The sequence below is a fragment of the Bos indicus x Bos taurus genome, chromosome 16 (genome assembly GCF_003369695.1).
Source record: "Bos indicus x Bos taurus breed Angus x Brahman F1 hybrid chromosome 16, Bos_hybrid_MaternalHap_v2.0, whole genome shotgun sequence".
In the NCBI taxonomy this organism is placed as follows: domain Eukaryota; kingdom Metazoa; phylum Chordata; class Mammalia; order Artiodactyla; family Bovidae; genus Bos; species Bos indicus x Bos taurus.
In genome coordinates, this window is record NC_040091.1 from 51,047,656 (window position 1) to 51,058,877 (window position 11,222).

General features: G+C 43.1%; 1 protein-coding gene across 1 annotated transcript in view; it reads right to left on the reverse strand.

Annotated features, from left to right (window-relative positions):
* Nucleotides 1-9,839, reverse strand: part of SPEN (spen family transcriptional repressor) — a 92,540-nt gene extending 82,701 nt beyond the window's left edge. The window contains 1 exon segment of the mRNA XM_027565299.1: nucleotides 9,405-9,839. Within this exon segment, the coding sequence (XP_027421100.1) occupies nucleotides 9,405-9,487 (83 nt within the window). The 5' untranslated portion in view covers nucleotides 9,488-9,839.
* Nucleotides 9,840-11,222: the final 1,383 nt, after the last annotated feature.

Sequence of the window (11,222 nt, forward strand, 5' to 3'; positions counted from 1 at the left end):
CTACAGTCATAAGCTTTAATGTAGTCAATGAACAGGTTGTATACATATACACACACAATACACATCCTCTTATCTCTGTACCAATGAGAAAACTTGCACCCAGATCTTGGTTTCTAAATACCATCCCTCATGAAAAGAACCAAGAGTTTCTTGGACAAATGGTTGATTCCAGGACTAGGGGAGGGAAAATACAAGATGAGCCTTTGTTGTTGCCAGAAATAAATGTTTAAGAGAATAGTGGGGAGATAGCAAAAGGGCAAAGTAGCCAATTTGAAGGGGTTCCCACTGGTCAAATCTAGGATGATTTAGGTATCAAAATAAGCAAGCCCTGAATTACAACCTACAGAAAAAAATGGAAATCATATATATGTGTGCCTGTATGTACATGCATATTTCCAAATATATATTGCTGTTGTTTGGTTGCTTGGTCGTGTCCGACTCTTTACAATCCCATGGACTGCAGCACCAGGCTTCCCTGTTCTTCACCATCTCCAGGAGCTTTGCTCAAACTCATGTCCATTGAGTCGGTGATGCCATCCAACCATCTTGTCCTCTGTCATCCTCTTCTCCTCCTGCCTTCAATCTTTCCCAGCATCAGGGTCTTTTCTAATGAATCGGCTTTTCACATCAGGTGGCCAAAGTACTGGAGTTTCAGCTTCAGCCTCAGTCCTTCTAATGAATATTCAGGATTGATATCCTCTACAATTGACTGGTTGGATCTCCTTGCAGTCCAAGAGACTCTCGAGAGTCTTCTCCAACACCACAGTTCAAAAGCATCAATTCTTCAGCGCTCAGCTTTCTTTATGGTCCAACTCTCACATCCATACATGACTACCAGAAAAACTGTATCTTTGACTATATGGACCTTTGTTGGCAAAGTAATATCTCTGCTTTTTAATATGCTGTCTAGGTTGGTCATAGCTTTTCTTCCAAGGAGCAAGCTGCGGTCACCATCTGCAGTGATTTTGGAGCCCAAGAAAATAAAGTCTGCACTGTTTCCATTGTTTCCCCATTTATCTGCCATGAAGTGATGGGACTGGGTGCTATGATCTTCATTTTTTGAATGCTGAGTATTAAGTCAGCTTTTTCACTCTCTTTCACCTTTATTCAAAATGTATATATATTCTCAATGTACATATTTATACTTTGTACATATGTATAAATATATATTTATATATGTACATAAAAATATATACATATATTTCCAAATATATATATGGAAAATTCTTACCTACAGCAGAATTACTGAGGAAGTAATCACAGTACTAGATTATCATTTGCAACAATCACAGCAGTATATAATACAGTCAAGAGTTAACAATGAGGGGACTGCCCTGGTGGTCCAGTTAAGACTCCTAGTTCCCAGTGCAGGGAGCCTGGGTTCAATCCCTGATCAGGGAACTAGATTCCACATGCCACAACCAAGGCCCAATGCAGCCAAACAAAAATGAAAACATTAAAAAAAGTTATCAAAGGATGTTAAGGCTACCGGGTTTAGGGCTGATGATGGAAAAAAGACTATGAGTACAATATTGGATATCTTCCCATAAAATGTTAATCAAATAAAAGGGGGGAAATAGTGAAGACACTAATTTTACTAGGTGATCAAAGTTAACATCACCAGTGTGGGATGGAGCCATACTGTTTCCATATTTTGATAAAGCACAGAATTATTTCTGTGATATATCTGCCAACAAAGCATGACGTGATCTGGTCACAAGGTAATATTGGACAGACCTGGGTGGAAGGTCAGCCTACAGACTAAAAGAACTATGTTCTTTAAGGCTATGAGGCACATGAGAATTAAGAGTAAGAAACTGTTACAGAAGGATGACACCCAACAACCAAAGGCAATACATGGTACTGGCTAGAATCCTGGATCAAAAAGGAAAGAGGGACATTGCTGGGATGACTGGCATCATTTGAATGAGGTCTATGGATTGGCTAATACTGTTATACCAGTGTTGATTTCCTGGCTGAGAATACTGTACGGTGAAATGCAGAAGTGTCTTTGTTTTCGGGAGGTACACACTGGAGAATAAAGGGTGAAAGGATGATATGCCAGGAGACAACAAGAGAAGGTAATGGAAGAAATTTGGCAAAATGCTAACAACTGAGGAATCTGTGCGAAGGGAATGTGGGAATTCTTTGTACTTTTCCTTAACTATTTCAAAATAAATTTTAAATGAAAAAAATAACGGTTAGGCAGTGGATCTAGTTATTTGGACTGGTCTTCATTCCTGTGAATCAAATGTTATCTTTTCAAAGAGGCCTTCCTCATCACGCCACCCCCATTACTCGCCATCCCTTACTGTGTTTTCTTTTTCCTCATAAAGCAGAATAAGTCATGGTTGATGGTCACTGGAGCTAAATGGTACACAGGATTAATTTACTATTTTTCTACTTTTTGTGTATGTTCAAATTCTCCAAGGTAGAATTTTAAAAGTATATCCACAACACAGATTGACCATACAGTATCATGTGTGTGTGTGTGTGTGTGTGTGTAGAGAGAGAGATTCATGCTTCATGCTGTCTGCAGTAATCTGCACATACATAGACACAGATCTTGACCCAGGGATTGAACCCAGGTCTCCCACACTGCAGGAAGACTCTTTACTATCTGAGCCACCAGGGAAGCCCCCATATATACACAAACATATATATGTGTGTGTGTGTGTATATGTGTGTGTGTGTGTATACATCTTTATTAATGCGTTAAATAGAAGTATTTAGCAGGTCTAAAAGTTATTGTCATTTCAAGTTGTGATGAGCATAAATGAGATGTCTGCAACAACCGTAATGTGAAATATGAAAATACATCTGATTGGTGTTGGCGATCATCACAGGTACTGCTCATACTACCATGCTGGTACTACACTACAATACAGTTAAGAGTTGACAGAAATGCTAAATTCTGATAAGAAGTTAGTGAAAATAAAGATACAGCATTTTCCAAGACAAATTTAAGTACCTCCTCCTAAATTCTGGTCTAAATGGCAATAGTTTTCACTGAACAATCTAATATCCTTTTGATATAGTAAAGTGCTAAACTTTTAATATATTTTTTCTTTTAATCTCAGATGACTTAAATAATTTTGAGTGGGGAATTCCCTGGCAGTCCAGTGGCTAGGGGTCCACACTTCCACTGCAGAGGGCATGGGCTGGTTCCATGGTTGGGGAACTAAGATCCCACATGCCACAACATGCAGCTCCCTGGGGGAAAAAAAAATTAATAAAAAATTTTAAATCTTGAGTAAAAAAGAGCCTTTAATGCAGACAGCATGAAGCATGAATTTTAAAAAGTAATAGTTGAAGGGCTTCCCTGGTGGTCCAGTGGTTAAGAATCTGCCTTGCAACACAAGGGACACTGGTTTGATCCCTAGTCTGGGAAGATCTTACATGCCATGAAGCAACTAAGCCTGTGTGCCACAGCTACTAAGCCCATGCACTGCAACTACTGAGGCCCACACATTTAGAGCCTGTGCTCCTCAACAAGAGCAGCCACTGCAACGAGAAGCCCTCACACCGCCAAGAGTAGCCCCCACTTGCCACAACTAGACACAATTAGAGAAAGCCTGCTTGAAGCAACGAAGACCCACCATAGCCAATAAATAATTAAATAAATCTTTAAAAAAAAAAAGCTGACAAACTTCTTTAGTGGGCTCTATTATTCTTTAAAAAAAAGTAATGCCTGAAAAAAAATTCATACCTACCAATTTACTGACTTACAAAAGATGCAAATCACTATATGTCAAATGTAAAATACAAAATGTTTTTAAGCAGAGTACAAATATTTTAGTTTTTAAATAAAAGGAATAAAATGATTGGGTGAAAGTTAAAAAAAGAAAAATCACTGAGCCTATTTTAAGAATCAAAGAAACTATGTTAGTCGCTTAGTACTGTCCAACTCTTTGCAACCCCATGGACTACAGCCCACCAGGCTCCTCTGTCCATGGAATTCTCCAGGCACAAATACTGGATAGGGTAGCCATTCCCTTCTCCAGGGGATCTTCCCAATCCTTTGATTGAACCCAGATCTCCTGCACTGCAGGCAGATTCTTCATCATCTGAACCACCAGGGAAGCCCAAAGAAATTATAAATGGATCATATGTAAGAGTACATATACTGTGCATAAACATGATTAAGACTGTAACAAAATCAATACAAGATATAACCAGAAAAATCTTCATTTCATTTGTCAATGTAACCGAAACTCAGCATCTAATACAAAGATACAAAGACATACACATAATCCCGAAGTTTAATGCTGGACCAAAAACCTAGAACCAAGTATAAAACAAAAGTAATAATAAATGTTTTCCATTTGAATGTTCCACAAATATTCCTTAACTGTAAGAAACGGAGCAGTTCTCTTATAATAAAAATCTTTAAACATGCTAGATTTCAATTCATCCTATAATCAAAATGAAATCCTAAGTAATTAATCCAAGAATTCACTAAATTTAAGTTAGGATTTTATAGAGACATACCACTGTGGGTTTTTTTAAGATGTTTAAAATTTTTAACTTGGCAGAGAGAGACACATGTAAGGGGAAAAAAATGTGACTGTCTCAATACTTTAACATTACACCAAGAACACCTCACTGCAAAGCATACTTCCACATACTAAAAAAAAGCTAGCAGCACACAAAATTATATAATTTATAATAAGCTGATTAAACATCCTAATTGATTTCCACAACAGAGCATGCTATTTTCACTCAAAATATAAGCAGATAGAAGGCATATAATAAAGAAAAAATTAAAGTGTTTTTAATATAGAAAAGTGTTACTTTAGTTAGTCTCCTTGTTCAACAGACTAATATATGTCTATTTAGAGTTGATGAACAACAATTTATTTCAAAGCATCCAATAATTACACTGGGGAGCACAATTTTAACGATTATATACACTCAAGGTATTTTCAGACTGCAATGTTTACTCTAAATACTGTGGACTAGTTTAATACAGCTCAAACACTAGGGACTCTTAAAAGAAAAAGCAAAAAAAAACAAACATATAGTTCCCAATCAGAATATGCTAGTTTTCACAAAAAAAATTCAGTTTTTTAAAAAATTTGAGCAAAATTTGAAACTAAGGGGAAAATGAGACTTGGAAGACTATTTGGAAAAAATTTCAAATTACCACTATCCCTGTAACATCTGTACGTCTTTCTGAAGCATTAGTGCTCACAAGATTAAAAATGTCTCCAAATTCAAGCCTGAAATCTCTTCATAAGCATACCAAACAATACAACACCTGAGTAATCAGTCTACAAGAAAGGTAGTTGGAAAAAGGTGCCCTCTACACAAGTCAAACACCTTCTTTCTTCTTGGCACTGAGCCCTCTGTTCTCCTCCAATCTGCCAGCGGCATTTCTAACTCAAGAAATAAAATACAAAATTTCAAGCATTCTGTGTTAATTTTTAATGCTATTTTTCAAGATAAGTATAAAAGTATTTTACTTCATTGTTTTAATGTGCAAAAGCCTATCACAAAAATAGGTATTCAAAATTATAACATTCAGAAACAGAGGTGTTTCTTCATAGAAACCGGCTCAGCCTAAAAGAATAAACCATAAAGCAGTGATGCAGGCTAGGATGAGTCAAATTTGTTTAAGTCTAAATATATCTCTAGTCATAGAGTATGTGAAGATAAGGAAACTCTACCACAATACTTTATTATTGTGTCCCAGAAGTAAAGCTATCCAAATTCATGTAATGTAACATACATACCAGCTAAAACTGAGTTTCATTCTTTGACAAAAATTTTTACATGAATTACTACCTTGCTCACCCTCTGTAAGATCTTCAACCTATTCTTTAGAACTGAGAATGGACGGGAAGAACCTGTATATGAGATTTACTTCAAATCTGAAAATAAAATAGAGAGTTTTTTTCCTTCTAAAGGGTTTTATTCATTGGCTCATTCTAATTCAGGGAGCTGCCTCAGCACACACACCTCTCCCTCTAACAACTAAGACAGCAACCAATTGTTGTATAACTCCTCCCATCCCCCTTCAATCCAGCTAACACACCATACAAAGAAAAGGACTTTCTCTATTGTGCAAATACAGTCTCTGCAATGGATCTTTGTTAAATAAAATTTGATTCAGAAATACTTAATTCTTTTCAATCAGTATATTGAATGCTGTTAAAATAATGAGCACATTATATTATTCTTATTGCAAGAAAGTAAAGCCAAATTTTGAAAATGTTCTGATTACATTCTAAAGGTTTGGTGTTTCTTTGGCACAGAGAAAAAAGCCAAATCAGCAAGCTTCCTTCAATCTATTTTCTACCAAACACTGATCAAAATATAAATAAAAGAATTGGCTCTGATCGACCCCCATCCCAAAATGCTTCTCAACTACCCTGCTCCCAAAGCTGTCTCTTTGAATCATTCTTTAAAATTCAAACACTTACTACAAGCCTAATCACCATTACAAGAACATTCATTTTGAAACATTTTATATAATGTATTCCCAGTGTACACTACTTAATCCCGTAAAACAGTTATTAGTTAATGTTGAAATCAGCTAGGGAAAACAGTGAAAGTAGGTACTTTAACCTCAGTCTTAGTATAGGTATAGGCATGGTTTTTCTCATTATGATTTCTAGAAGACATCAGAAGTCAATATTCTTCAATTTTCTTGCAAAGCTACTATTCTGGTCCAACCACTGTTTTATCCCTTTCACTTATTCACATTTAGCTTCCCTCCCTATAGCAATCTCAGATTTTACAAAACGTTCTCTACAATAAGGATAAAAGACCTTGAATTTCTCCAAACAAAGTCCATTTAGCGCCACAGCTGGATCAGCAAGAATATTTCTGGTACACGTTTAAGGATAAACAAGAAGCCAGACATAGAGATTACCTGTTAGGGGAGTAGGGGGTGAGGGGTGGGAACTGGAATTCCCAGGGTTGGGGTAAAGGGAAGATTTTTCTGTAAACCTTTTTACACTCTCTAAACCCACTAAGAATGCACTATCTATCCAAACATAAGAGCAAACATGTTTAAAATTCTCAAAAGTCGTTTTAAAAATATAAAGGAGTGTCAGGGACACTCGGTCTACTTAGTTTTAAGATAATCTGCTTTTACCAATAGCATCTGCTTTTGCTCTGCAATAGGTAACACACTGCTTTAAATGCAGTCCTGAGCAATGTGCCAGCTAAACCGTCTTTAACACTGAAACGTTTCTGCAGACCGCCGCCTTCCAAGGCAGCTCGCATCCTCCGCCCGCTCCTCCCTCTGTGCATTCTGAGATCAGCTCTGCTGATTCCCACATAAAGTGGGTCCTGGCCGCCATTTTAGAAAGTCATTCACACAGGCCGGACGGCAGCACCATCTACTTAAAAACCTTCCAAGACTCCCTCGGATGACTTCCTTTTTCCTCTCGAACCTCTCATCTCGCCAGGGGAGTCAAACTGCCCCCGACAGGCAGACACTCTTTCTAGAATCTGCATAATGCCGAAATGACACTTCTGGCCACGTAATACTGAGGGGCAAAGCAAATGCTGCAATGCACGTGTTTGCACGTCGGTGCCTACGAATTTCCCAGGCGGAGACCTACAGAGAAGGTCCGCAAGAAGATAAAAGCAAGTGCATCTAAGTGGCTTTTCCACTCCAATAATCTTGCGCCTAAATGATTTTTCCACCAAAACATTGAAGATACGGGGCCTCCGTATGGGGTAAGGGGTGGAGCAGCGCCAGGGAGCGAGTTCCCATCTGCTTCCCCACGAGCCCGAGATCTCCCCTTTGTCACAGGGGACACAGGCGAGTTTTTGCTCCTGCCTTCCCGCTGCCTGGTTTCTCAGCACAACGTAGTAAACACCGGGAGTCCCTGGAAGCGCGCCTCCTCCAGTCTCGCCGAGGACAGCTTTAGTGGGTTATGAATGGCCTCACTATTCCAGGCTCCTTTTCACACGCGGACACGCGCAGACGCGCGTTCCAGCGGTGAAGATTTAATACCCCAGTAACAGCAACCACCAACAGAATCAATGATCCTCCATTTGAAAGAGCGGAGCTCCGCTGCCGCTGCTTCCATTTCCTGATCCAAGCTGCTCAGGAGCGAGCGACGCAACCTATTTTTCCCATGGTGACTCACTAATAAGGGCGCTCCATAATTTCCTTCACTCACTAGATAGTAAGAGGAATTAAAAGTAAACCAAACTTAAAACCTTCCGAAGTCTTGAATATCGGAAGAAACAGTCATTTCCGAGGACTATCACGTATCTGCCACGGTCCTCTCGATTTACATCGCTGTTCAGTAAAGCGTCATTTTCGGTTATTTCACACCGAAGGCTCCATCAGCGATGGCAGACAGTGATTTCACAAAATAAAAACAAATGCTGAACGCTACTAAGTAACTAAAATGTATCAAGAACATTTACCCTTTACTACCCCTACTGCTGCCGCTGCTGCTACCCCTGAACAAAAAATACACTCTGGGAAAAAGCTTTCTAGAAGAGCTACATTTAACCTGAAAAGGCTTGCATTTTTTAACCACTGATGTAGGAATTCTGGGTGGGAGGGGAGCAGCCTTATAAAGGCTGCCCAGTGTTCAGACCCCGAGGCCGGAGCGCCGGGGGCTCTGTTGCAGGAGGCTGCTCCTCCTCTGCGAGCGCTCGGTCCCCACTGTGCTCCCCATCCAGGGACCCCAGAGCGCTGAAAGCAGGAAGGCGAAAGAGCCGAAACAGACGCACCAGCTTATTCTCGGACACCATCCTCCGCCCAACCCCACAAAAACAAGGTGGGGAGAATCTAAAACATTTGCGTCCATTTAGTTTCTAGGTCTGTGAGCCTTCATGAGAGGTCCCTAGAATCCAGTAGTGTCTTTCCAGTTCCGAGATGCCCCCATGTCACCTACCAAGACTTTTCCGTTTGTATAACCTTTCCTTTCGCACAAAACCCTCTCTAGGTCAGACATATCCACGCGTCCGCAGGGCGAGGAGCGGGAGCTGCTGCGGGACTCGGGAGTTGGCCGGGCCGGGGGTTGTCGGGGCGGGGTAGGGGTTCGGGTCCCCGGGGCTCAGGGGCAGCTCGGTTCGGGCGTGTTGGCCGGGACAGCCGCACCGAACCGGGGCAGCGGCGCGCAAGGACGCGACCCCACCGTCGGCTGGCCAGCCTGAGAACACCCTCCCGGCGCCGGCTTCGCTGAGGCCGAGCGACAGCCGCCTCCTTATTGGGAAGGGAGAGGGTGGGAGCCGGGCCCGCTCCGCCGAGGCCCAACGCCGCGACGCGGACAGAGAGGCGGCCAGGCAGCCGCGCGCCCTCCGCACCGGTCCGTGGGTCTGGCCCGGGTCCCCTCACCAGTTCCGCGCACGGGGAGGGGCCGGCAACGGGCCGGAGTGGGCAGCGGTGCCCGAGGAGAGAGCGCGGCCCCGGGCCTCGTGTCACTCACCGTTTGAAATGCTCGATGATCTTCTCTTCCCGCACATTCTCCGGTAAGTTGCCCACCCAGAGGTGCCTGGTTTCCCGGACCATGCTGGGCGGTGTGCTGGCAACCGCTGGTGCGGGTTCCCCCTCGCCGGCTTCGTACGAGCCCGTCAGCGCCGGGAGGCGGGCGCCGAGGAGGCGGCGGCGGCGGCGGCGGCTGCGGCGGTGGCGTCGGCAGCGGCGGCGGCTCCTCCGGCTCCCCCCCGTGCAGAGACCATCCCTCTCCCCCAGGTTCTGACTCTCGGGCCTCGCAGCTCCGCTCTGCCGCCACCACACACCCGAAGCCGACCCTCGCGCTCCGGAGGCGCATGCGCCCGGGCAGCGGCGGGCGGGGGAGCGGGGAGGAGGGGCGAGCGGGACCCGGGCGGCAGCGACTACGATGGAGCTGGCGCTGTGGCAGCCGGACGCTTCCCACCGGCGCGCGCGGCCCGCCTCCCTCACCGCGGGCGCGCGCTCGTCCGCCCGACCGCCCGCTGAGGCCGAGACGCCGAGTTCCTCCCAGCCGGCGCGCAAGCGCGCGAGGTAGGGAAGAACGCGGGGCCAGGAAGGAACGCTCACGCGCTCCGTCCCAGTGCGCAGGCGCGCAGCCCTCTGTCAGGTCAAGCGCTGTTTCAGGCTTGGGGCACAGCGAGTGCAGGAGAAGGTACCGCCTCCAGCGCCTCGAACAGGGCTCCCAGGCGCTGGCCTAGGGGAAGAAAAGAGAAAGGGGGTTGGTATTCACAAGGCTGCGTGTCAAAGCGGCTGCCGAGCCTTCTCTCCTAGAAGAAGTCAGGACTCCTTCCCCTGCTCACCTTTGGTCAGCTTCTGGCCATTTCCGGGCACTTGGAGCCGCGCCTGCTTGGGAAAGTGTCAGAACAAGGCCGCCTTTCTCACCGCCCATCTAAGCTATAACAGCTGCAGAAACCCATCCCTCCCAAGAATCATTAGCTTGTAACATTAAGCAACTTTATTTTATATAAGATCTTGCGAAACAGTTTGCAAGATCTCTTTGCTGATCGTTATGGTATACCAAGAGTAGAACTGAAGTGAGATGGTTACATGTCTGGATAGTGTTCCCCTCAGAAAATTTACTATAAAATCTAAGCAAAGGGAGGGGATTGGAACCCTAGCCTTTCCAGACCTAAGAGCTTTTAAATTTTAAAGCCTACAGTTGAACTTTTTAGTTATCAGAGCCCCGAAGAAAACCCACAAAATTAAGGCAATGGTATTGAGTCCAGAAAAATTGAATTGTTTAGAACTGTCAACAGCTCAGTTTCCTTTTACGTTTTTTATCTACAGAAAAACAATCATAGGTGTAGTGCTTTACAGACCAGATTTTAAATATTAGATCTCATTCACTGTCTCCTTAAATACAAGCCAACTTATCAAACTGATACTTTTTATTGGAACATATGGTCATCATAATTAATGGCACTAACACCTGGGGTCACCTGTACATAGTTAAATTGTCTCTTTAATTCCACAGATGGTAAAGCTCCAAGTAGGTTTTTTGTTTGTCATATAGCTTAACATAAGCTTCTTAATGATGTGTCAGAGAGTCATGTCAGATAGTCATATCAACTTTTCTTGTATTTGGGTTCAGGGTCTATACTGTACTTAAATTTGATCTCAGCAGGTCTGCTCAACTGAGATCTTCTTTTCCTTACTCTTAGGATATTAGAAGACTAAACAAGCACCCCAACCCCTTACACAGTTACAACAATTACAGAACAAGATGTGCCTCCTCAGGAGATAACTATCCATTGAAATGATTTTTGGATTTTTGACAACTTACTCATAAAAA